Genomic DNA, 26,381 nt, shown 5'->3' on the forward strand with positions numbered 1-26,381 from the left:
GGACTGTACTACAAAGCTACAGTAATCAAGACAATAAGACACTGGCACAAAAACAGAAATATCAATCAGTGGAACAGGATAGAAAGCCCAGAGATAAACCCACACACATATGGTCACCTTATCTTTGATAAAGGAGGCAGGAATATACAGTGGAGAAAAGACAGCCTCTTCAATAAGTGGTACTGGGAAACCTGGACAGCTACATGTAAAAGAATGAAATTAGAGCACTCCCTAACACCATACACAAAATTAAGCTCAAAATGGATTACAGACCTAAATGTAAGTCCAGATACTATAAAACTCTTAGAAGAAAACATAGGCAGAACACTCTATGACATAAATCACAGCAAGATCCTTTTGACCCACCTCTTAGAGAAATGGAAATAAAAACAAAAATAAACAAATGGGACCTAATGAAACTTAAAAGCTTTTGCACAGCAAAGGAAAACATAAGATGAAAAGATAACCCTCAGAATGGGAGAAAATATTTGCAAATGAAGCAACTGACAAAGGATTAACCTCCAAAATTTACAAGCAGCTCATGCAGCTCAATATCAAAAAACAAACAACTCAATCCAAAAATGGGCAGAAAACCTAAATAGACATTTCTCCAAAGAAGATATATAGATTGCCAACAAACACATGAAAGGATGCTCAACATCACTAATCATTAGAGAAATGCAAATCAAAACTACAATGAGGTATCACCTCACACCCATCCAAATGACCATCATCAAAATATCTAGAAACCATAAATGCTGGAGAGGGTGTGGAGAAAAGGGAACCCTGTTGCACTGTTGGTGGGAATGTAAATTGATACAGCCACTATGGAGAACAGTATGGAGGTTCCTTAAAACACTAAAAATACAAGTACCATACATCCCAGTTTTCCCACTACTGGGCATATACTGTGAGAAAACCATAATTCAAAAAGAGTCATGTACCACAGTGTACATTGCAGCTCTATTTACAATAGCCAGGACATGGAAGCAACCAAAGTGTCCATCGACAGATGAAAGGATAAAGAAGATGTGGCACATATATACAATGGAATATGACTCAGCCTTAAAAAGAAACAAAACTGAACTATTTGTAGCGAGGTAGATTTACCTAGAGACTGTTATACACTGTGAAGTAAGTAGAAAGAGAAAATCAGTATATACCATATGCTAACATATACATATGGAATCTAAAAAAAAAGAAAAGAAAACAAACAAACAAAAAAATGGTCCTGAAGAACCTAGGGGCAGGACAGGATTAAAGATGCAGTTGTAGAGAATGGACTTGAGGACACAGGGCAGGGGAAGGGTTAGCTGGGACCAAGTGAGAGAGTGGCATGGACATACATACACTACCAAATGTAAAATAGATAGCTAGTGGGAAGCAGCCACATAGCACAGGGAGATCAGCTCAGTGCTTTGTGACCACCTAGAGGGGTGAGATAGGGAAGGTGGGAGGGAGGCCAAGAGGGAGGAGATGTGGGGATATATTTAGACATAAAGCTGATTCACTTTGTTATAAAGCAGAAACTAGCACATCACTGTAAAGAAATTATACTCCAATAACGATGTTAAAAAAAAATGAAGTAAAAAAAAGAAAACATTTTGGGAATTCCCTTCAACTCCTCGTGGAAAATTGCGAGTGAATGCAGCTCTCTGCTTCCCGCCCTCTCCACATCTGCCTTTCCCCATGCAGTGATCTCCCCATGCAGGATTAGCGTAAGCCTGCCTACGAGAAAATTTATGTTGCTCTCTGTTCACATACAGCTGGCCCTGGAGTGAATATGATGCAGTAATTCAAATTAGACTAGCACCTTTCGATCTGTTTATGAATGGTGTTGCATCCCCGTGAGTGAATTAGAGCCCTGTGGTTCCTGGGCAGTGGTATTATACTTGCAAAATTTGTGCTGAATTAAAAATATATATCATCTAAGATAGAAATAAGAAATCCCAGGCCTCCAACATTTATCCAGAGTGAGTTTCAGTTTCAGTGCAGTTTTTCATTATTGTCACTATAGATTTACTGTTCCCAACTGTGAGAGCCAGGATAAGCAGAGATTGGGTTAAGAACGTCAAAGTCACGGCCAACCTGGGGATTGTCCCTGCTTACATGCTTAGATATTCTAGCTTCTAAGTGAGGAAACTCATTTGCTAAGGAAACAAGTTGGTGCAGTTGGGCGCAACCTAGTTCTAAACTAGTAAAGTTTCCGCATGAACAGTTTCATCCTGAAATTGAATATTAGTCAGCTTTTCCCCTCACTCCCTACCTTGAGGAAAGCTTTGCACTGCAGTTAAACTGGGGAGGGAGGTTGGGTTGTCGAGGAAAGCAATGGGAGTAGAATGGGAAAAAGATATTTAAAAGCAAACGATATGTGAGGCCATGCAAAATATGTTCTTCATTAAGATAATTCTCCGATCTTTTCTCCCCCTAGCAGTAGAGCCCTGGGGTCTCTTAGCAGAGATTAGTCTGCTAGATGGTAAAGGATGTCCAGGCTAGGGATTGAATCTAGAAAACCCTGGCCTTATAAGGATAATATTTTAACCTCCTAAGCTAGTTAGTTGCAAATGAAGCATATGAACTGTGGACTGCATATTAAATGTGACGAAAAGAGCAGGGAGTTATTTCTAGGAGATACTTGATTTGTTTTACTGATGGCCAGGAGCCCTGCATCTTAGCCCCATGGGTCGCAGCTTAAGAATTAGGTACCCTCTAGCTGGTACCTCTCTCTTGTTACTACTTTTCTCTGACCAGTTACATCTACATATGGGTCTATGGGGAAATGAAAATATAAGGAGCCAGGAAATGAGCGTGTGAAAAAACTGTTAGATTCATTCATTCACCCAAAAAAGAATGTATCGAACGCCGAGTCAGCAACACTGGCTGTGCTTAGCTGTTAAGAGATAAAATAAACAAGACACAGTCCGTGTCCTCAGGGAACTCAGAGATCATTAATAAGATGCTATAAGGCTATGAAGGAAAAGTACGCAGAGTGTAAAGAAAGTACAAAGGAAGGGCTTCTCCTTAAGCAAAGAAGAGCATCCACTTGGTGGTCCACCATGCTCAGGCACAAAGGAGATTGTGGGTTTTACCTTTCCAGGCTTTCTTCAGATTCTGTGCGATTTTGAGGCTGCCTGAGACCCAGCGGGCCTGCTGTGGCAGGTCAAGGGCACTCTTACAGATGTGTCTGAAGATAAACGGGCAGGTCAGCACGCTCATTGGAGGTGGCGGCCAAGATTCAGAACAGTGTAGCAAGCGGAAGCTAAGGTGAAGGTCAGAGTGCCATACATACCTCCAGGCTCTGTTCAAACAGAACAGACAGACTGGGAACAGCCTCAAGACCTTCAGACATAGAAGCAGAAGGGCCAGCAACAAATCTGGAGACAAGTGACTTCTCTCCAGATATAAGATAACACCATACCCAAGTCTCCTTTCTCTGTAAAGACCGTGATCCATGCAACCAGACCTGCATACACCTAGGAACCATCTGTGGAAGAAAAGCAGTTGCTTCTCTTCAACATTTTCACCCAAGAGATAAGGTCTACTTTTAAAAACGGATGAACAAAACGTTGTCAGTAATTTAGTATAAACAATTTTTAATATACAAAAAGTTGAATGAATTTTACAGCGAACACTGGATACCCAACAACTAGATTCTGCCACTCACTTTTACTGCACTTGCTTTACCCTATGTCTAGCCATGTATCCATCTCTCTCTCCATCCATCTATCTAATCGTTGATGCATTTCAGAGTAAACGTCAGGTATCATTACATTTCACCCCAAATTATGTACATACTTGAGCATGTATAGCACTAATTAAAGTTCCATATTTGTTTACGGTGCATTTTTTCTTTCAAGATAAAATTTATATACAGTGATATACGCAGATCTTAAATGTAGCCTTTGATGAATCCTAACAAATGCTTACACCTGTGCAATACAAACCCCTGTGGAGATACAGAACGCCAGTGTCATCCCGGGAAGTTCCTTGTGTCCCTTACCAGTCAGTCTCTGCCCTCCCTGGCAATCACTGTTCTTAAATTTTACATCATAGATTAATTTTTCCTGCACTAGAGTTACATACAAATGGAATCGTGTAGTATTTAGTCTTTTGTGTGTGGCTTCTTTCACTCAGCATAATGTTTGTGAGATTCTTCCATATCATTGCACGCATCAGCTTATTCCTAATGTTGCCGAATAGGATTCCCATGTGGGAAATACACACAGGCGCGCCTCGTTGTATTGCACTTTGCTCTGTCGTACTTCCCAGATACTATATATATTTTTCTTACAAATGGAAGTTTTGCGGCAGCCCTGTTTTATCAGATGATAGCATTTTTTAGCAGTATTTTTAATTGAGGTATGTACATTGGTTCTTAGACATAATGCTATTGTACATTTAATAGACTACAGTGTAGAATAAACATAACTTTTATATGCAGTAAAAAACCATTTGTGTGACTTGTTTTATTGCAATATTTGCTTTATTGCAATATTTGCTTTATTGCTGTGGTCTGGAACCAAACCGGCAATATCTTTGAGGTTTACCTGTTAACACAGTTGCTTATATATTCTCTTGATGATGGACACTTGTTTCTCGATGGATTTAAAAATCCGTCGTGTTAGACAAAGTGTAGGATTTGTAGTAAGATTCGGGCAAAAGTTAATGCTAGTCAGCACGTGGAGGCTCAAGACAAAAGATGTTTGATTATATACAAAATAAATGGATTGTATTTTTTCCGAATATCCCAGTGGTAGTGTGCTTAAATTTTTTAACCCTGCTAATAGTCATCCAATGAAAGACTGTCTTGTAAGCATTTCTCTTCTTTCCAGCAGATACGGGAAGGATGCTTGTCCCCATTTTGGCCTTTGACCTTGCCAGATGAGTGCTGTTCTCTATATGGGGTCACATGGGATGACTTCATAGGGAGGAGGCTCCAGGTGAAGGAGAGGTGCTGCAGTGACTCAAGCCCCTCAACCTTCTTTCTATTTGAACCCCAGTCCCTTTCTTCTTGTCTTTAAAATGAAATTCAACCATGGCAGCTCCCTTGCTTAAACTGACACACTTTCTCAAAATGAGAAGATTGGTAGTCAAATACAGTGAAACACAAGGAGAAGCAATTTGCACGTCACAGCGGCAGCTGTCAACAAAGTGCACGGTGTAGGTGAAGAGAATATGGCATGTACTTCTAGCAGAAGTGGGTGGGTTCTGGTCTTGCAGCCTCTCACATAGGAAAATATGGGGAGGTATTGAGTAATTGCATTACTAGTTTCATTTTTATTTAATGTGATTAATCAGCAAATACATAGCTTAAAATATTTCTTAAGAACAAAAATATGATTCGGTTCAGCTTTTAGTTCAAAGAGCCTCATCAGTTACTAGTTTGAGCCGGGGAGTGTGGCTTCTTGTTTTGTGTTCATTTTGTTCTATTTCTGTCAAAAATGACAGGCTAAACTGAATATCTGATCACAAGAGTCACAAAAGAACGCTTCAGTCTAATGTTCCCAGAGTGTCATTAGGCAAAAGAGAGGGCTAAATTTGGGGAGGAAGGAAGGGATGTGGAAGACTTCACTTTCCTTTACCTGCTATTAGAATGAACAGCTCCCAGTGTGCCCTGGGATTGTGTTTTCTAATAGTATTTTCATTATTGAATGAGTCAAGTTCTTCAGGGCTCAAATCATATTCTCTGATGGTAAAGAGACTCCTGAGGTTATCAGGCCCTGAATGATGAGGTAGTTTCCTGCCTTGAAAGGATTCAGGAAACCATTGTCTTTGAATATTCACTTGCAGAAGGATCTTCCTTTGTTAGGTAGGGAAACTGTCTCTCTGAGACATGGATGCAGATCCAATGACAACTTCCCCAGTCATCTGCTCTTTAGAAGGGGATCTGTGACAAGGTGGACCCCTGGGTACAGGGAGAAGATTTTGTTTCAGATCCTCACTAATCCAGCTCTTACGTGCTTTTGAATTGTTATTCTTCTCATGTGTTCTTTTTTAATGTCCTGTTTTTCTAACTTTAAGTTAGTGCCCTTTTTAAGCAAAACCTATGTTTTTTTCTTCCCCTAGAGGAAATACTATAGGAAAAATTTATTAATTTAAGGATATGTACCTTAAAACACGGAACCTACATTCAATTAAATACAATTCCTACATTTATATCTGTGTTACTTGAAATATAGTGTTTGCATATGAATTTGGTTTATTTTTTCTGACTTGTGTAGGACTTAACTTTTTAAAAATAGTTCACTTAATGTACATTAGAATTTATTGCATCTCACTAAGTATAATTTTGGCCTAGACAGTTTTTAGTTATGATAGCTACTTGACTGGTATTTAGAGGAAGAAAGGAATTAATCTCAGGTCAGACAAAATGAAAAAAGAAAAAAGAACTAGAAGACTTTAATTAAGGTAAGTGTTTAAGGATAGATTGAACCAATCAGCAATTTAAAAACAAAAACAAAAAACTCTACCCATGCCTGACCTGGGGAAAGGAATTATGCTATTTTTAGTCACATCTGAGAAACAGATGATAGATTATTCTGTGTGCAGACTGGTAATGCAATCCCTCATACATCAGCTATCAAAATAATAAAACAAAGTAAAATGTCATTGGGCATTACACTACAATGGATGATCCTTCATAGTCTTTGATTTTCGGGAAAATAGAGAAGTTTGCTAAATGAGAATTTTTTTTAAAAGATATCATTAGGGAATAATGGTATATTCCTATCAGGTTCAAAATATTTCTCTGTTAGCAGATTCATAAAGGTTATGAAAGATGAGACAACTTAATTTTTTACCAAGGGTAGGGCTGGGTCCCTACAACTCTGTTCCAAGCTGTAGCTTGGAAATGAAATTGGTTTTAATTAATCATGAATTTGTGCCAGAAAAGTGTTCACCCTGTTACCGTGGGTCTAGGCTGTTTGAGATCCTGTTTTAACAACTTTCTTTCCACCCCCTCTTTTTTCTTTCTTTTTTTTAAACTTGGAAGCCAAGAAGAATGGGTGGAAGGTGAATAAACGTTTTTCTTTTTGATCCAGCAACTTGTGCGTAGAACTTTTAATTATACAGAAGAGATAATTCAGCAAGATATGCACTGAGACAGAATTGTATTTTAATTTATTGATGACAAAGACAAGATTTTATTTGAGTTTTAACTGTTGGCCGATAATTAAGCCGAATGTTTATAAACGAGTAAAATAAGGATTGAAATAAGAAAGACGTTCAATCTCTGTGTGAAGATAGGAAGAAAGTAGACTAATATTTAGGAAACAAGAGGCTAGTCCCTGCTGAGTGATGTTGAGCAAGTTATTACCATTATCATTATTTTTCTTATTTATGGTAGATTTAGTAAATATCGTGGAAAATCTACTGTCATTCAAGAGGTTGTCTCTGTTTATATAAAATGAAATAAAGTATTAGAAATTGGCTTTCATCACTTATTATTTCAGAACTTGTGACTTCTTCACACCTATTTTTTTCACATAAAGCTCTCCCCAGGTCAGAAATAATATTGCTGCTTTCTTGGGTTCAGCATCCAGTAGGTTTTCACAAAGACAACTCTTAATTAGGCGTTAAGACTCCTCTTCATTTCAGATCATTTCCCTGAATGTAAATAAGTCCTAGTGGAAAAAGGATGCTGCTTTTACAGTCATGAAAATGGTTTAATCCTAATTCCCTGTCCAACTAACCGTGATCCCGTAAGTAAGCCATTCAGCCTTTCTGGACCTTGGCTTTCTCCTCTACCACAGAGATACAATGATACTTTAAAAGTGCATTATGATGATTAATAGACGTGAGAGGTCTTTGACAAGTTAAAAGTACTATTTAATTTTATTATCATGAATAACATAAGATACGTGAAAATACAGGGAACAGACTTCGCTTTCTTGGCTGGATGCGCGAAGAGATGGCTTGAGTAAATGTATAGTCACAAATCATTCTCTGCGCACTCATAATCGGTGTCTACCGTCTTCTCGAAATCCTGAATGGATCCTGGTGCCATCCCCTGTGAAGGCAGAATTTCCCCAGTTATCATCCAGGTTTGGATTGGCCCAGTTCATCCGCAGTGTCTTTACTCTTCCGCTAAGTGGTGATGCGCCATATGGGTAGTTGGCATTCTGAACCACGCTACCTTGGTTACTGTAAGGGTCTTGTCACTTCTGGGAATTCAGAGGCCTCCTAGAGCCCCTAATTTGTCTCGCTAGAAGCCCTAGTGAGAGAGAGATGCTGGGTCAGCCTGCTTCCCCCGACACATCTCCTAAACTAGGATTATATTGAGTCACTAAAATACATGCTTCAGGATGGGACTTGAAAAGACAGCCGACTCAGGTTCTGGGCGTGAGAGCACTGTGTTCATTGTGTTTAGTTCGGGCAGCCTGCTCTCAAGAGTTCTGGTCCGTGAATCCTCACGGATGAGTCCCAAGGGTAAGGCCATTCGAACATAGTTTGAACATACACAGTCAGTGCCTGTTACAGAGTAGGCACTTAATATTTTTTAAAATGAATTAACAAGGGATTCATATAATAATGTCTACTGAGTACCTACTTTATCTGTAATTGAGGGAAGTACATAAATATATGACATGATTCTCTATCAAATATTGTAATTTACTTCAGAAGACAAAGCATGCATACATGAAATCTTTGAGTATTAAAGTGGAGAGGTTTTAAGTGATAGAATGAATGATTTAAAGTATAGGGCTATAAGAATTCATAGAAGTAGGGGACTAATAAAGAAGTCTCTTAGGAAGTGAAACTTGAGGTGGATTTTGAAAGACGGATGGCCCATGAGAAGGTGAAAGGGTGTTGGCATTCCAAGAAGTAGTAACAGCCTGAGACAATGTCTGGAAATGGAAATGGGTGTGTGTGTTTTACTCTTTACTTTTGGGTTTGGGGGAGGGGGTTGGGAAGGGTTTGAAGTGGGTATTTAAAATACAATTATAGCATACAATATATATTATAATATAACCTATAGAGTTACTCATAAATGTGCACTAAGATGTATTTGTAAAGATATTTCTTAATTCAAATAGCAAGCTTTTTTGAAGTAATTTAAATTCCATCAGCAAGGGAATGATTAAATAATTTATGGTGCATTCACATCATGGAATATTAGGAAGCAGTTGAAAAAAAGTAGATCTTTGTGTGCTGACATAGAAAGACCACCATGGAAAGACATAACAGTGTATTAATGGTGAAAATGGATTCATGTAGGAGCTGTCAACTTTGAAAACTGATTTTAAAAAGTCAAAGTGGTATTTCAGGAAACTTACTGGGGTGACACTGTGTCAAACTGAAAGTGAAGAGGGATGTTGGGAGATGTTTTCATGTGTACATAGTAGGCCAAGGATAGAGACCTGAATGGTAAAGAGAGAGAAGCCAAAGCCATTTTGCAGAACAATCGCAAAGGACTTCATGACAGATTCTTAATATAGGGGATGAAGGAGAGAGAAGAGAAAAGAGATTTCCAGGTTTAAGTTTAGGGAATAATATACTAAGGAATGATTTCTACTAACTGGAACAGACCCATGTTAATAGGAAACATTTCTTAAAGAAATCATTTATTCATTTATCTATCTACCTGTCTATTTACTTATTTATTTTTGCTTGTTTTTCAGGATGGAAGAAACAGTACGAAATCTACTGCAGAGTCAAGGACCTCCAGAACAGAAAAAAGAAGAAACTGTTAATATAATGGTCTATCAGGTACACCACGTGTCTTGCTCTTGGCTGGATACTGGTTGGCTTGTTTTGCTTGGATTTCTCTAGCTCTGTCCTCCCTAACCTGGAGATAAATAGAATAGGATGGTCCAGACCCCAGTGCTGGGAGCCACACCAGTCACCTCTGTTACCAGTCACCTCTGTTTGAGGAATACTGTACACATTCATTTAACTCATTCATTTCTTGTACTTTGTGAAAGGAATTGTAGGTTTGGTTGTAGGAAGGTGCAAAACATACGTTTATAGAGATGCAGAGAGACCTATAGAAGTATCGCGGTACTCTGTGGTCAAGGTTGTAAGAGAGGCATGTACAGCATTCTCTGGAACACAGGAGAGGCGCTGACTCTTCCTGCCCAGGGAAGGTAAAGAATACCTCCCAGAGATCTGACATTTAAGGTGGACCTGAGGGGTAGAGAATACGAGAAAGAACGTTCCAGGCAGAGGGAAGCCTAGGTAAAGGGGCAGTGGTATGAACGTGCATGGCAGGCTCCTGGAGAGTAAGAAGCTCACGGACACTGCATCATGGCTGGTGAGATGACAAGTTTGATGGTGAGATGACAAGTTTGATGGTGAAACTGAGGGGACATGGAAGAGCTGGCCGAGGTTATGCCTGTCTTCTCAGCTCATGGGTGTGGTCTTGCTCCTCAGGCCATGTGGAGTCTACAGAGGTCCAGAGAGAGTCAGTGGTCAGTGCACTACCAAGTTGTCTTTTTTTCTTTTTTTAATTAATTAACTTTTTCGGTTGCACCGCATGGCACATGGGATCTTAGTTCCCCGACCAGGGATCGAACCTGCACCCCCTGTATTGGAAGTGCGGAGTCTTAACCACTGGACTGCCAGGGAAGTCCCAACAAGTGATCTTCTGATAGCCCTTATCCCACGGTGTTTTAACATTAGTGAAGTGACCAGGCTGGGAAGCAGGGCATCTAATCTGAGCATGACCCAAGTTGGCCATACAGATGAGAAGGCTCTGACAGCAGAAAGAGCCCAGGCACTCTATCTAGATCAATGTGGGACTTTCATTGAAGAGCACTGAAAATCACAAATAGGCACTCAATGTCCACTGCACGACTATGCATAGGGCTTTCAAAACCTAAAGAAGGAAAGGAAGTGGGCCAAAGTTTAAGCTGATCACTGGGCAGCCCTAGGTTTTGGCTAGCTAAAGAGCATGTGGGTGTGGGGAGGCAATCCTAGGAATCCGGCTGGTAAAGATCGTTTCACACTAGCGTCCCTGAATTCACGGGTTCTGGGCTCTGCAACCCCACTTGTGATGACAAAGATCGAGAGGAATCTGACAATAAAAGTCACAGTATCATATAAAGTTAAGAAATCTAGATAGAATTAACTTTAAGAAGTCTATGTCCTAAATCGTTGACTCTTGAGACATCTACAGAACTACAGTATGACAACGGGGACAACTGTTCTCTGTCTCCAGTGAAAGCAGTATAACGAGTTGACTTAAGCCTCCTTGGAGGAGATAAAAGTTAGCTCCATAGGGACTTCACTGGCTGTCCAGTGGTTAAGACTTCACCTTCCAGTACAGGGGGTGTGGGTTCAATCCCTGGTCGGGGAGCTAAGATCCCACAGGCCTCGTGTCCAAAAAACCAAAACATAAAACAGAAGCAATATTGTAACAAACTCAATACTTTAAAAATGGTCCACCTCAAAAAAAATCTTGAAAACAAAGTTAGCTCCATAACAACAGTAGAAAAACTCTCAAATGCATTTCTCAGGAAAAGGTTTAGATTCTTCTTGAGGTGGCCTTCACACAGGAAAGGCATGCCCGGCTTTTCCTGATGTGTGGTCGCCTACGGTAAGGATAAGTATTTAAGTCCTCCTAGCTCTGAATCTTTCCTAGGTATTACATTTGCTTTGGCAGAAAATTGATGTATAAGTAAAAACTCAGACTTGACTCTGTATTAAACGGTTCTGTTTAGCCTTAAAGAGTCATATGAACCTGAAATGTCAGGCTTCTGTCCCCACTCACAGGTAACACCAGGCTTTAATTAGAACTAAGTAATTCAGCATCCCTCCTGTGCTTTTTCCAGTCTCCTCATTGTGGCTCTGTTTCACCAAGTTCTTATTTTCTTTTCATCATTCTTTGCTAATCTCTTCACACACTCGTTAGCCAAAACCATGGTATACACTCTTACCATCAGAATTCGTTTTGTGAAACCGGAAGCCTCTTAGAAAAACAGAGACTTTTAAAAATGTGTTTTCCAACTATTTCCTCTTAATCACCCAGTCTATTAGATTTGGGGGATCAGCTCTTCTCTCTAGAGTGGAGACAGTTACTGATGTGAATTCATGCTACACGGAAGGGATTTTTCAGCCATTGCTCTCATTGGCCTCAGGCTCATTATCTGGAAAATTGGAGAGAGATTTGGGTTGCATGAACCATAAAGCGTCGTTTGTACATTCAACAGCTATTTATTGAGTTTTTGTTGTGGACTAGGCACAACGTTGTCCTCTGGGGATTCAAGACATGAGAATAGAGAGAAGGGTGGCACTGAGTCCCAGGGAGGTCCGTCACATCAGTCATCCTAGTGTTCTAAATATGGCAAACAGTAGGAAAACCGGCTGTGCAAGATGTATGTGGTGAAACCAGTGGAGTGCATAGTTAACACTCCCTGAAGCCGAAGTCTTTGTTTTGGGTAAGAGCTGGGAAATGTATTGCTTCACAATATGGAGGGGTATTAGCACACCTGACTCAGATTTTCCAACTATAAGATTTCTCTGACAGGAACCAGAGGCCCGTGCAAAGCTGAGACCCACAGGAAAGCCAGAGTGGGTTTTACTTTCCATCATGGAAGTGTTTGTTCTGAGGCTTTTATCATCGAGTCAATAACAGTAGAGTAACAGCTTTCTGAGTTCCAGGCCCGTGCTAATTGCCAAGCATGCATGTGAAGGGTGGTCATAGTTTGTTCAAGGGGCGTGTTCCTGAAGACTTCTCAGAGTTGGTTACTTGTATCGTTTAGAGCTTGTGTAATTTCACCTGGACCAGCTCAAAGGTCAGTAGGTGTTTCTGTTCAGCAGCTGAGACAGACCCGCCCTGCGGCTGTCAGTGGTCTCACGGGCTTTGTCACCGTGCACTTCTTGACTCTTTGTAATTTGGAGGGTTTGCATCATTTCAAGGTCTGGGCATGAAGTGACATTAATGGCATTTTTATGTGACTGCAGTTTCCAATGTGTCTAGTTCAGAGCCCCGTTGACTGTGACTAGACTGTAGCTCATTTGGTCCCCACAACTGTGCAGGAAGTCCTGTCACTATCCTCTCGTTAGTGAGGATGGACGGGCACGTAGGCTCCCAGAGGTGACCTCTTGCCCAAAGGTGCAGCCTGGAAGTAGCTTAGAAGGGATTCGAACTGTAGTCAGTCTGACTCCATGGCCTCGACTCTATGCGGAGAATTTCTGGAGAGATGAACTGATGGTGCCCAAGTTATGTAGCTAGATATCATCTAAGTTGGGACTTGAACCTAGGCGAGCTCTCTCCCTTCATTCATCCGTCCATTCATTTGCTCATTCATTCATTCAAATGACAGTTATTCATTTACTTTTGGACCTACGTATGTTAGATTCCTATTGCTGCTGTAACAAACTTAATGGCTTGAAACGACACAAATTTATTCTCTTATAATTGTGGAGGTCAAAAGTCTAAAATCACTGTACTGGCGGGGCTGCGTTCTTCCGGAGGCTTCAGGACAGAATTATTTCCTTGCCTTTTCTAGATCCTAGCATTCTTTGGCTTTTGGCCCTTTCCTCCATTCTCAAAATACATCACTTCAGACTCTGGTTCCATTGTCATTTCTCCTTTTTCGGAGTTTGACTCTCCTCCCTCCCTCTTATAGAGAGACTGTGATTACATTGGGCCCATCCCCATGATCCAGGATAATCTCCCCATCTCGAGATATTTCACTTAATCACATCTGCAAAGTCTCTTTGGCCATAGAAGGTAAGGTAACATATTCACAGGTTTTGGGGATTAGGTAGGATGTGGACATCTAGGCGAGGGACGTTGTTCTGTCTATCACACTAAGTAACGCATGAACCCAGCAGGCTGGCAGTACCTAGCCGATGCCAAGCTAAGTGCTGGAGATACAAAGAGGCCTTTTCCTGGAAAGCTCAGTTTATAGGATGCTGGAAATTGGGGAGGGAAGGCAGATAATGAATTGAATATATGCAACAATGTGATAGGAGCCCACAAAGCAGCTTGCACAAGTTCTGGGAACAGAAAGGAAGATGCCACCAAACCTACTGCACTGCTCTCTCCAGAGACTCTTCTCCTGCCTAGGACTTCCTTTCAACAATCCTTTAACCTTTTCTTTTAGTCTCTGTTGTCATGGACTCAAGAGGCGGGCACCCCACAGCCTGCCTTTCTCAGAACATCTTATATCCCTGGTATTTTAATATAACCATCATAGTGTCACGACACATATGTTTGGTGCTTTACAGTTTTCAAAGTGCTTACACAAAATGGATCTCATTTGTTCATTTCAACAGCCTCTAAATTAGATATTAACCTGCTCATTTTTAAGGATGAGTCTCAAAGAGGACCGTTTCAACTCTGGCAAATGCTAAGTGGTAGAACTAGAAATAAATCTCAGACTTCCCTAAGCGAGATACATAGAGTGAAACTGATCAATTATCAGTGGGATAATCGGATGGTGGAGCCTAACTTCCCAGCTCACAAAATCCTTGTCTCAAAATACAAAAGTAAGTGAAAGGAAACTGAAATCAATTAATAAGCCATATAATGTTTGTGCCTGACATTTCTTCTGTGGGAGAGACAAGCCCATGAGTAAGAGAAATATTGCCAATATACGGAGGGAAAGTGATATACCTAACACCCAGGATAGGTTCCTTTCATTATGGGAAAATAAAAGACCTCAAAGGATTGTCTGCAGAGGAGACTGAAAAAGGAGAACCATCTTCCATTTCCCTCTTGCTCTGCTTCTTTCCCTAGCTCATTCTTTCTAGGTATTTGGGGGGTTCTTCTGTATCATGTGATACATTCTTGAAGCCCAGGTTACCATTTCATTTAGTTGAGTAGTTAGGAAACATGTTAGAAAAAACATTCATGGTTCGATATGAACGGGGGCAGTTCAGCGTAAATGAAATGGAGCAGCTAGTTGAGAGGACGATACGCCTTCAGCTTCATCTGTCAAAATATTTCAACACAGGCAACCAAAGATACAGAGAATCGTAACACTCATGATAGATTACCCATTAAAGTCCTCTTGTGTCTGTAGCTACCTTTTGTGCTGCTTTGCTGTAGCTGATAGATTTCCTCTTGTCTCTGCTTTTCTCTATGGAACATGAATTGAACCCATTAGCTTTATTTATTTGGAAAGAAAAAAGTGGACAGATAAATGGAAGCACTCGTGAGGGGGAAAAAAACCTGCACGTGGTACAGCTTCTGCCACTAACGAGACTTTTGGCCTCAGACTGTCACTTAAACTCTCTGGGTTCCTCCTTTTCTTTTGTATTTGTGATTGAAGAGGTTTTGGATTACTTTAGGGACCACAAACAGAAAAACCTACAATTGCCAAATAATGTAAATGGTTAAAGTAGGCCAGGTATGAGAACAATTGTGTGTCCTCTGGGGGGTTACATTCTATTTTTCCGCTTTTGATAAGGAAATAGGTACAGAGAGATGTGGTGTTTGCTTGTTTTTTGTTTGTTATTCAAAGGCAAAAGTCTTGCTTTTTAAAACCATGCAGTCGCAACCTACACTTGGTTTAATTCCAAAGGGCAGTAGGGAGTGGTGGAGACTATGGCAAACTGACCGAAGAGCCTCTGTCCGGTCTGAAGGCAGCAGTCACAGCCCCACTGCAGCAGATCCAGATGACTCAGAATGCACACCGGTGTGGACAGACGGCCATACATTTCAAAAGAAGATGAAAGTTCAAGTTTTTATGAGCAGTTTCTTAGTCTGTAAATACTGGCTTATTTTTTTTTATACATGGATTAAATAAAACACGTGCTAGACTCAGGGCAACAACCGTCCGCACAGAAAGATGATTTCGAGTGGTTTTCTCTTGCTCTTAGAACTCTCGGATTTTGATGCTTCTGTGCAATCCCATGAGGCCTGGTCTACACAAAATGCAGCATGGAGCACATCACCCTACCGTGCTGTGCCCCCCGTACCACCCCAGGCCCCGCTTCTGACGTGCGCTGAGCAGCTGCTATGTACTGGTCAGAGTCCAGTCATTTCACAAGTGTGAGCTCACTGAATTTTCACAAGAACCATTTGAAATGTCTCCATTTTACAAAAGAGGAAACTGAGGTACAGAGCTGTTAGATTGCCTGCCCAGAGTCACACATCACCAGTGTTGGGTCCCTCAAGTGACTTGGCACCCTTTAGGCAGGCAGAGTAGGTCTCCACAAAGATGGAGTGCAGGAACTTTGTCAGGAGGTGCAGTGTGTCATTGTCCCAGGAGAGGCACAGAGAGGTTGACATAGTACACAGCCCTGTTGTAACGGTGTCCACAATCAGCTCTCTTCACCCCTTTACTCTTCCCGTCTTCTTGGAGAGCCCTGCCTGAGCTGTGTAGCTTCCGAACCCAGCTCCATCTCTTCTAATGATGCCCTAAGCTCAGTTATTGATCTCTTAGCCTGTGTTTGAAGCAGTACGGTCTGATACCCAAGTTATTTCCATTCCAAGTGATCTAATTGAAAATCAAAATGACTTTTTCCTTAAATAGTTCCTTAAAAGTAGTCTCAGATGTGATTAAGCAGGTGATGCTTGGGGAAAGGGAACCTTTCTAGTCATCCTAAAATCTGTCAGTCATCAAATATATATCCAGATTCTCTTATGTACACAGAAAACATGTGACGTAGGCTGGGGCCTTCCTCATTGAAGCCCAAGTCATGCCTAGCAGAGATATTACTTTATTTCATAAATTAGAATTTTTTTTAATTGAAGTATAGTTGATTTACAATGTTGCGTTAGTTTCACATATACATATATATATATACACGTATATATCTCTTCTTTTTCAGATTCCTTTTCCTTATAGGTTATTACAAAATATTGAGTATAGTTCCCTGTGCTATACAGTAGCTCCTTGTTGGTTATCTAGTTTTTATATAGTAGTGTGTATATGTTAATCCTAAACTCCTAATTTACCCCTCTCCTCCCCTTCCCTCTTTGGTAACCATAAGTTTTTTTTCTATGTCTATGGGTCTTTTTCTGTTTTGTATATAAGTTCATTTGTATCATTTGTTTTTAGATTCCACATATAAGTGATTTTATATGATATTTGTCTTTCTCTGTCTGACATACTTCACATAATCTCTAGACCCATCCATGTTGCTGCAAATGACATTATTTCATTCTTTTTTATGACTGTGTAGTATTCCATTGTATATATGTACCACATCTTCTTTATCCTTTATCCATTTATCTGTTGCAGGACATCTAGGTTGCTTCCATGTCTTGGCTATTGTAAATAGTGCTGCTGTGAACATTGGGGTGCATGTATCTTTTCAAATTATGGTTTTCAAATTATATACCCAGGAGTGGAATTAATGGATCATACTGGTAGTTCTGTTTTTAGTTTAAGGAACCTCCATACTGTTCTCCATAGTGGCTGCACCAATTTACATTCCCACCAGCAGTGTAGGAGAGTTCCTTTTCCTCCACACAATCTCCAGCATTTATTATTTGTAGATTTTTTGATGATGGCTGTTCTGACCAGTGTGAGGTGATACCTCATTGTAGTTTTGATTTACATTTCTCTAATAATTAGTGATGTTGAGCATCTTTTCATGTGGCTTTTGGCCATCTGGATGTCTTCTTTGGAGAAATGTCTATAAACATTCTTATCAGGCATAGGATTTTTTTTTCTACTTTTAACTTCACCTTCTTTCCCTATAATGACTTAAGTGTATCTTAGGCAAATTCAAAAATGTAAGTGCACTCAAAAGAAAAGTTAGGGTTGAAAAATTAATCACAAAAGATACCTTTCTAAGAAAGCTTTTTAAAATAACAATATTCCTACTATATTTAAAGTGTGAGTTTCCAAGCTTCTAATATAATAGCATTTTTTTTTCTTGAGCATATGTAAATGCAAGACAAAACTGCCATTTGCGGCTCTCAGGAGCTGCAAAGTTCCTGACTCTGTTTCCTGGCTGAGTATCAGAGTCACCTTAGGAAACCTTAATAGATTCAGCTCTCCAGGCACCTTCTTTTATCTCCAGACTTACAATGACCTGTCTTGTTTGGCTGTTTCTGAGTTTGATGGGTCATTTTGATTCCTCTGGTCCACAGATGTGTTGAGGACCAGTGAGGTACTTCAAAACCTATCCAGTCCACCACCCCTGTTTCCTCGTTTTGCGAAGGAGAAAATGGAGCTGAAGTTCAGCGCGTGCTATATGCATTTCTACTTCATCTGTACTGATTCTTTCATTCACAATACTTATTTCAGTAAGTGCCCTGGCATTTAATTAGCCGAGAGATCTGAACTCTTGAGAACTCTACAGAGAGCATGACTGTAATTTATACAGATTGTTCCAAAAAGTGTTTGTTTCTCTTTTTTTACCTAAACAAAATGTGGTGAACAAATGCGAATCAATAGGTCAGCAGTGAGTACATTCCCTGAGTGCACACCAGTTGGGAAAAATGATCTAAAATTCTGAGTGTTGAGAGAGTGGCTAAGTCTTTACACAGGTATTTATAAAATTCTGATACACGATGGGATGGGAAATATTTTTATTGAGTGCTTTTATTTACGTGGCCTGTAATCTGAGGAAGTCTCAAGTGCCTTTGATTCTGCTTGAAGAAATTTGGCCTTTTCTCTGAATTGCTGTGAACTTTGAATTGCTGCTGAAGTGGGCAATGGTAATAAAGGGAGTATTTTTATTGTGTGTTAAGTTTTAAAGGACTGAAACTGTTCCTCAAGGAAGCGGTTTTCTTCCTTCCTCTTTCTGTTTAGTTTTAAGCAACATGCTGTCTTCATATAATAAGTTTAGATAAAGGAGGCAGGATTTCTTAAAGCCAAAGTGAGATTCAGTGCAGCCAAAATCATTGTCCTTCATAAAATATTCCTTTTCTCTTGAAAGTATTCTATAAGATGAATGTATGATTTTGCACCCTACAGAAATACTTTCCAGAAGTTTTCAAAACAGTCTCTGTTAGCACGCTGACTGAGGACAGGGTTCACCTCTGTAATTCCAAAGTCATACAAAATACTTTGAAAGGAATAGAGGAGTTTCAAATGTCACTCAGAGTTTAAATAGTTACCTACATTCTTCTTGGAAATTTTAAATTCCTGGCTTAATAGGTTCTGACCCTTCTTTCTCATTCTCAATTTCTGCCTACATTCTGTGTGCAGACACGAATACGTTTCCTGTTAGATATTTTGACCCAGAGCTGAACTCTTATCAAATAAAAGCAGAATGTGGTCTCTCTGTTAAAGCGTATGTAACCTATGAATAACATGGTGCCCCGAAAACTCACCTTCTCTTCCTACAGGTGAGCTGCTTATTGTCAATGAACATGAACTGCTTTCTGCAGCTCATCTCAGCAGAGGGCCCGGCTTTGTTTTGGAAACCCCAGACGGTGTCTCAGGTCAGGAGGCTGTATGGGTAGAAATCAAAGAACGTTGCCCTTTCGTAATTGTGTCACTTGGGCAAATAGTTTGGGCACGTCAGATCATATCAGTTATTTCTTCCTCTTAGGAAACAAATGAATTTCAGCAGGGCAAAATCACGATGATATCAATCCTTGAACTTTGATCCTATTTTCTTAACTCACATGAGGCTACAAAACTAAATTTTATTTTTTTTAGGGCTTAGCTTATCAATGCTTTACGAGATGGAGATAAAATTGTGGGGGGGGGGGGAAATGGACAGTGTTGGAATTAGGAAATAATTAAGAAAGAAGTGGAAAGTACCTGCTAGGAAAAAAAAAAAATCTTTCATTGCTGAGATCTCTCTTATACTGTAACCTTTCAGCTGTGTTGTCCTTACTGATTTTGCACGCACAAGCTAGCACAGCATGGCAAGAAGAACCACCAGGTGTGGGGTGAGAGGAGAATGGTCTGGGTAGGGGTCTGCTGTCTGGGTTGAAGCCAATGCAGGGTTCAGGTGTTCACTGGCACATCTGAAGAGGCAGGACCACAGCCCTCGCAGGCTTAGAATCTTGTACTTGAGCCTGACAACAGCTTCCAGGCTTGGGAAAAGTAGCCACCTGCCAAGAAAGGACCTTCCTCAGAACTCAACTATAAGACGAGGGTTAGACGATGATCAGGTTCTCAAGCCACCTGTGCCCCAGCCCAGACCAATTCCACAGAGTCTCCAGCAGCTGAGCCTGGGCCCTGGTGAGTTTCAGCATTTCCCCAGGTGATTCTAATATGTCACTAGGCTTGTGAATCGGTCAACACCTTGATCGGAAAGATCTTTTCTAGCCAGCTCAACTCTGTGAGGAGTGCAGGGAAAAGATTCATAAGGAAGTGTGACTTACAGGGTGAAGGGGAGCTGGAAGGTCAGTGGAGATTCAAGGTTTGTTTTCCTTTCCGCTAAGACTTCTGCTGTTGCCTGGAAGGAGAGGTTATCTAATCTAGTTTGCATAAGGTTTATGCCAGCTGTGCCAGGGTCCAAAGGTGGAGGATTTGCAGTCCCCCATGCACTGGGCTGTGTAAACACCTCAGGCTCGGGAAGGATGGAGACAGTGACTGAATACATGTTGTCCCATGCCCGTCCCCCATGCCCGTCTGTTGACCACTTATTCAAATATAGATGCCAGCAGTGCTCAGTTTTTCTTCTTGGCCCTGTGGAAAAGCTAATTCAGATTAATAAAGGGAAGAAGCATTCTGAGAAAAGGAACGTCATAGACCATTAAAAAGAACGCCGTGAGCTCTCGGTGGCCCCTCTCCTTCCAGAGACCCCACGTATAACGGATTGTGGCTGGAGAATGCATGAAGGCGAATTTAAGTAAGAAAACGTTTCAGAGTCAGAGAGACCCGGAAGCGGGTCCCATGTTTCTCACTCAATTAGCTTTTGTCATCTCGGGTAACTTAATCGGCTTGAGGCTTACTTTTCTCTTCTCTGTAATGGGTAGAATAAGGCTAAACGGAAAGGTTGCTGTTTTCAAAGTGTGTCACTAGACATGGTTTCATCTAACAGTTGGAGATAGTGTATGATAACGTGGATAACACATGTTAAGTATTCAACAAACAGTAGCTATTATTGTTAAACATCTAGCCTTATCTATCTACTCATCTATTCTTTCTCTTCATATACCCAGATGCTTCCTCTTACCCCACCTCACTCTAGCCTACCCTATCGGCTAGCACCACAGAAGGTGTGAAAAACCTAAAGGTTCAAAATTGGAGAAAATGATGAAGCTATGAGAACTGTGGGCATTTCAGCGGGGCTAAACCCAGGATCAGGTCCCCTGACAGGACTGGCCTTTTTGGTGGTATCTTCTCCCATTGTGCAATCTTGTCATCCCCATACCCTATCTACCAATATTTTCTCACTTAGGTATGTTTCCCTGAAATTCCATCCATTAAAGCATCATTCTATGTAAGAAATAAAGAATTAAGAAGATACATACTTAAGGGGAGTCCTTCACATGTTAGTGTGACCCAGTTAAATCTGCAGGCTTTGCTCTATCAACCCATCTCAGAAAACTGAAATTTAGAATTTGAGGCTTGGAAGGAAAGAAGACAGGAAAATAATTTTCCTAAAGTAATTTAGGAGCTCATAATCCCCTGTGTTTATTAAGTCTGGGTGAGACTCCACCTTGGAGAGGGGTACCAAGGGAGAAAGGTGTTAGGAAGCAGCATAGGGATACGGAAGGGAAGAGAAAGCCAGCAAAAGCAACGTACGAATTGCAACCATCATTTCTATGGTTTGCTCAGTGCCATATGCATACAAAAGAGCGAGAAACTTCTTTGTCCTCTCGCCTTCATATGCTCAGGACCCAGACCTCAGGCTGGGACTACCATAAGAAACTGTTGAGGGCCTGGTATGATCCTAGTGCCATTTTCTTTATGCCTTCTGTGGGATGCACCAGGTGTCAAACTGACAAGTTTAAAGGAACTTTTGGAGCAAGCCCATTGAATTGTGATCTTAAAATGACTTAGATTCTTCCCCTGTTTAAATAAACAGCCAAATATCTGTAGCAATTCATGATGGTTCCATTGTTTTGTAAACTGATCAAAATAGATGTTTTTCCAAGTGTGTTCTGTTGGGTTTGCCACCACACCCTAATAAATTTTGTATCTACGCTAAATTAATAAAGTAGCGCAGTAAATTCATTTCTCCCCATTAAAGCCAAGCCTATACCTTAGTCTGAATTAGTAAGCTTCTACTGTAAGTGATGATCTGAAAACAATGCCATTGCAAGTGTTCTCCGACAGCCTTTTTTATTTCATTTACAAAATAACTTGTACATATATCCTTAAGGTACTAACTAGGCTGTATTTCTCGAGTCATTATGTCTAATTTTTCTAATCCAACTATTACCGGATTTTTTTCTTCTCTGTGCATTTTTATTACCTCTTTTTTCCTGAGCATTTGAACATCACCATTGGAGGATCAGTAGTGAAAATTGCCACAATAATAATTACTATGTGCAGCTTACGCTTTCATGGCATCATCTCATTTGAAAATCATACACTAACCTTTCAAAATAGGAAGGGCAAAAAGTTCAAGTTCACTTTACAGATAGATGAAGAAACTGAGTTCCACAGAGGCAGTTGACTTCATAAGTGTCATACAGTGTCAGGTCACAGTGGACGTGGTCCTTTGATTCCAAGTCCTGTAGTCTCGTAGGGGTCGCATTAATTACATTCTCTACTAGTGGTTCTCATATTTGGCTGTGCCTTGGAAGCATCTGGAGAGTTTAAAAAATTGATGATGTCCTGGTTCCATCCCAGGGATTCTGAGTTCATTGATCTGGGGTGTGGCTTGGGCATGAGGATTTTTAAATCTCCACAGATCAATTCTAACGTGCAGCTTGGGCTGAGAACCACTGTGCTACAAGGCATTAGATTCAGCTGTATATTTTTCCTTTCTTGCTCATCATGGTGACGGTTCTTCCAACCAGGGTCTTCTTTTCATTAACCTACCGCCAGCATTTCCCTCAGAGTAGCCAACCTGCTGCCTCATGTTTAGGAAGCATACCGAGCTTCTGGGGAAGGTAGGAGTTGAGTGGGACCTTGAAAGACATTAAAGTTCAGATAAATGGAAAGGTCCTTTTGTTCTGTGGGTACTCTGATGAGAGACCGCAGAGGATGATGGGTATTCTGGTGAGGTACAGCAGAGGATGATGGGTATTCCAGTGAAGTACAGCAGAGGATTGTGGGTATTCCCATGAGGTAGAGCAGAGGATTGTGGGTACTGTGGTGAGAGAAATCAGAGAATTATGGGTAAACGGAAAGCCTTTAGAGGCCAACAGTATGGGTTCAGATCCTGACTGAGCCACTCACAAGCTATGTAATATTTGAGGATTTACTGAAGCTCTTAGGGCCCTGGAGACCTTCCTCCCAGCCACATTCAGCCCATGGGTTGGTAATGACCTCACTGCTGAGGGGGCAGTGAGGGATCAGAAGGCTGGCTGAGACTTTGGGAGACCATGAGGACGTGCAGCAGGTAGGTGGGTCAGTGAGTTGCTCAGGAAAATGATTGGAGGATAGGGTGGGCCCAGTTTAGAGGCCCGCACCGATGGAGTGAGAGCTAGTGGACATGTCTGGGGAAACAGAAACCCTGCTGGTAGGAAGGCCTTGCTGGAGATGGAAAATTGTTTCACTTGCATAAATAGGAGGGACCCGTGGACACAAAGAAAGAAAGACAAGATCCTAAATTCACTCTAATTAGTGTTGTCTGTTAACTGAGCTTGAGGTCTGTTTTCCTTTTTAAAAATGCTAATGAGGACTTCCCTGGTGGCGCAGTGGTTGAGAATCTGCCTACCAATGCAGGGGACACGGGTTCGAGCCCTGGTCTGGGAGGATCCCACATGCCGCGGAGCAACTAGGCCCGTGAGCCACAGCTACTGAGCCTGCGCGTCTGGGGCCTGTGCTCCGCAGCAAGAGGCCACGATAGTGAGAGGACTGCGTACCGCGATGAAGAGTGGCCCCCCCCTTGCCACAACTAGGAAACGAAGACCCAACACAGCAAAAATAAATAAATAAAATAATAATTACATCTGCAAACATCCTTTAAAAAAAAAAAATGCTAACGATTAGCAAGTTTCAGAGAGTTACCGAACTAAGACTTTGTCCTTGACATAATGCAAGGCAGAGCCTGGAAGGACAGTGTAAACTTGTCAGAGAGGATGTGGGCAGTCAGGCCCCAGGGCTGCTCCTCGCAATGAGTTCCTCAAACCCCTCTCAGCCCAACAAGTTCAAAACCTTCCACTTGGAGCTGAGTTTCCAGCGTGGCCTGAACCATAATTGCTTCTGACTCTCTTATCGGTGTCTGGGGTCATTCTGGACACGCAAAGCCAGCTGAGTTTGATGGGCTGAGAGACTGAGAAAACTGGGCAGCATCCTTACTGCGTAGCAAGAGCTACAGCCAGAGGGCTTCAGAGCCCACTAAAGAGTGTCTTTAGTGATAGGAAAAGTCAATAAAGGAATGATCTGGTATCTTGGAGACCAAGGCTGCTTGGAAGGGGTTGGATCATTTCATATTGTATTAGGGTAGCCAAGAGCTTAGGGCATTTTTACCAACTGTTTATTGTGATGTTGCTGTGTACCTGGTAGCCAGCCTCTGTTCTCCGTGATTTTCTAAGGAAGCAGTTGTAGTGTGACACGTGAAGGTCAATCACTGTACAGAGATGAACAGGATAGTTAGCAAGTCTCAGGTGCTCAGAAGGAGGAAAGTTACCTCCAGTATTCAGCTACATCATTTTGCACGTGAGGAAACAATGTCACAGATACCCAAGGGGCTTGATCAAGGCAGCCCCGCCCATGAGTGGCACACCTGGGATGGGAAATCTGCTCAGTAGCTAGTTTTATGCTTCCTCCCTCCCTGCGGCAACAGAAAGTTGCTTAGCACTGAGATGATGGTCGCTGGGATCTAGAAGACTCTTTGTAGGAGTAAGTTGGGTGACCTCTGGGAGAGCCTTTTGTTTCAGGAACCAAAACTTGGCTGGTTCATTATTCTTTAAACGCACAGAGATTTTGCGTGAAGAAAATGCTTGCTCAAGTTTTTTATGCACATTTATATTACTTTTCATATGTATGTGTGTGTGTATATGTATATGTGTGTATATATATATATAATATTCTGACTTTCCTAATTGTCTATTAGGATCATGCTTATTTCTTGCAAATTTATCTGAATCTCCTTCTCTCTCTCACCAAGATGAATCATCTGGCAGGGTTACAGGTTGTCTTCACCAAGTAGCTCTTTGTCTGTCTACACCCACTGTGGCTGTAGGCAGCTTGTCAGGATGTACGTCCCACTCGATGCCAAAGAAACACCTCAAGTGATAGCTTTCTGCCACTTTCAGGGGTTAGGGATAAAAATAAGAGTTTTAATGTCAAAATGCACACCAGGACAACATTGCTGGCAAGATTTCTTCCATAAAATGCTCAAACATTTGGGCCCTATGCTGTGCATTGGGTTTTGCCTGACTAAAGAGAGCAGGTATTATGTAAATTATACTAGAAAAAAAAAAGTAATATTCTTGCTTTATCCTTAAGTTCCATTTAGGTGCAAATAAGTGAAGCTGCTCTCTGTTCTGACATGAGCCCCCGAGAGAATTAACTAGATAATCCATCTCTGACTTTCAAAAGTACAACTAATGCACCACATTAGAGCTTTTCTTTCAGGTAACTCCAGGAAGGAGAAAGCAGGGAGGAACTGGGATCTTGATTAGGAGTATGCCTGCGAGTCTCCAGAAATTCCCAGGGCATTTTAGGGTAGACACCTATACGGCTTAAAAGGGCTTCTTTGTGAGATGCGTGTGCTGGGGCTGTCCCTTAAAGCAGAAACATGCAAAATCTCATTTTCTAGGAGTGGAAATCAATGTATTGGTGCTTTCACCGTTTATGCAAATGGTTTACCAGTCCATTGCTTTATCTTTCTGGTAGCAAAATTCTGGCTTAAAATATTGATAGTTTTCTGTTGCAAATACTTAAGAATATTTAAGTAGTTCAGCGTTAAGCTTGTGCAGTGTCATCAGAGGTAAATCGGGGCGATGCCATCCCTCATTCAGCACGATCACATTCAACAACACTGGACATTCATTAAATGTTTTGTGTGCTGTGCAAGGTGTGGCGATGGGGGTGTGATATATAAAACATTCCAACCGCTGAGAGTCTTACATTATAACTGGGACCTACTAAACTGCATATAACATCTGTTTACTGAATTTGGAATGATAACTTTGCTTCTCCATATGAACTATTATTTTTTATAATAATAATTATTATTACTATTATATTGTATTTGAACACTTAAAGAATTCTTTCATAGCAGAGACTTCCCAATTCAGTTTAACAAACTCAGAAGATACGTAAATATTTATCTGCCAGTAATTGTCAAAACAAGAATATATATAGTATTGATCATATTTTCTGAAACAAAAATTTGGATACATTGGTCACCTGACCCTATGTATTTATGGGGACAGTGGGATAGAAAATTTTAAATTGCTTAAATTTACTTTAAATTAGCATTCTGTCCGGGAATCGCAGACATAT

At 41.0% G+C, this 26,381-nt stretch overlaps 1 protein-coding gene across 1 annotated transcript in view; it reads left to right on the forward strand.

The window, feature by feature from the left end:
* NCKAP5 (NCK associated protein 5) overlaps positions 1-26,381 on the forward strand; it is a 965,176-nt gene that overhangs the window by 625,938 nt on the left and 312,857 nt on the right. Inside the window, exon 6 of the mRNA XM_060016917.1 lies at positions 9,621-9,708. Coding sequence (XP_059872900.1) covers positions 9,621-9,708 — 88 coding nt within the window. The remainder of the gene's footprint in view (positions 1-9,620; positions 9,709-26,381) is intronic.

The sequence above is a fragment of the Delphinus delphis genome, chromosome 7 (genome assembly GCF_949987515.2).
Source record: "Delphinus delphis chromosome 7, mDelDel1.2, whole genome shotgun sequence".
Classification (NCBI taxonomy): domain Eukaryota; kingdom Metazoa; phylum Chordata; class Mammalia; order Artiodactyla; family Delphinidae; genus Delphinus; species Delphinus delphis.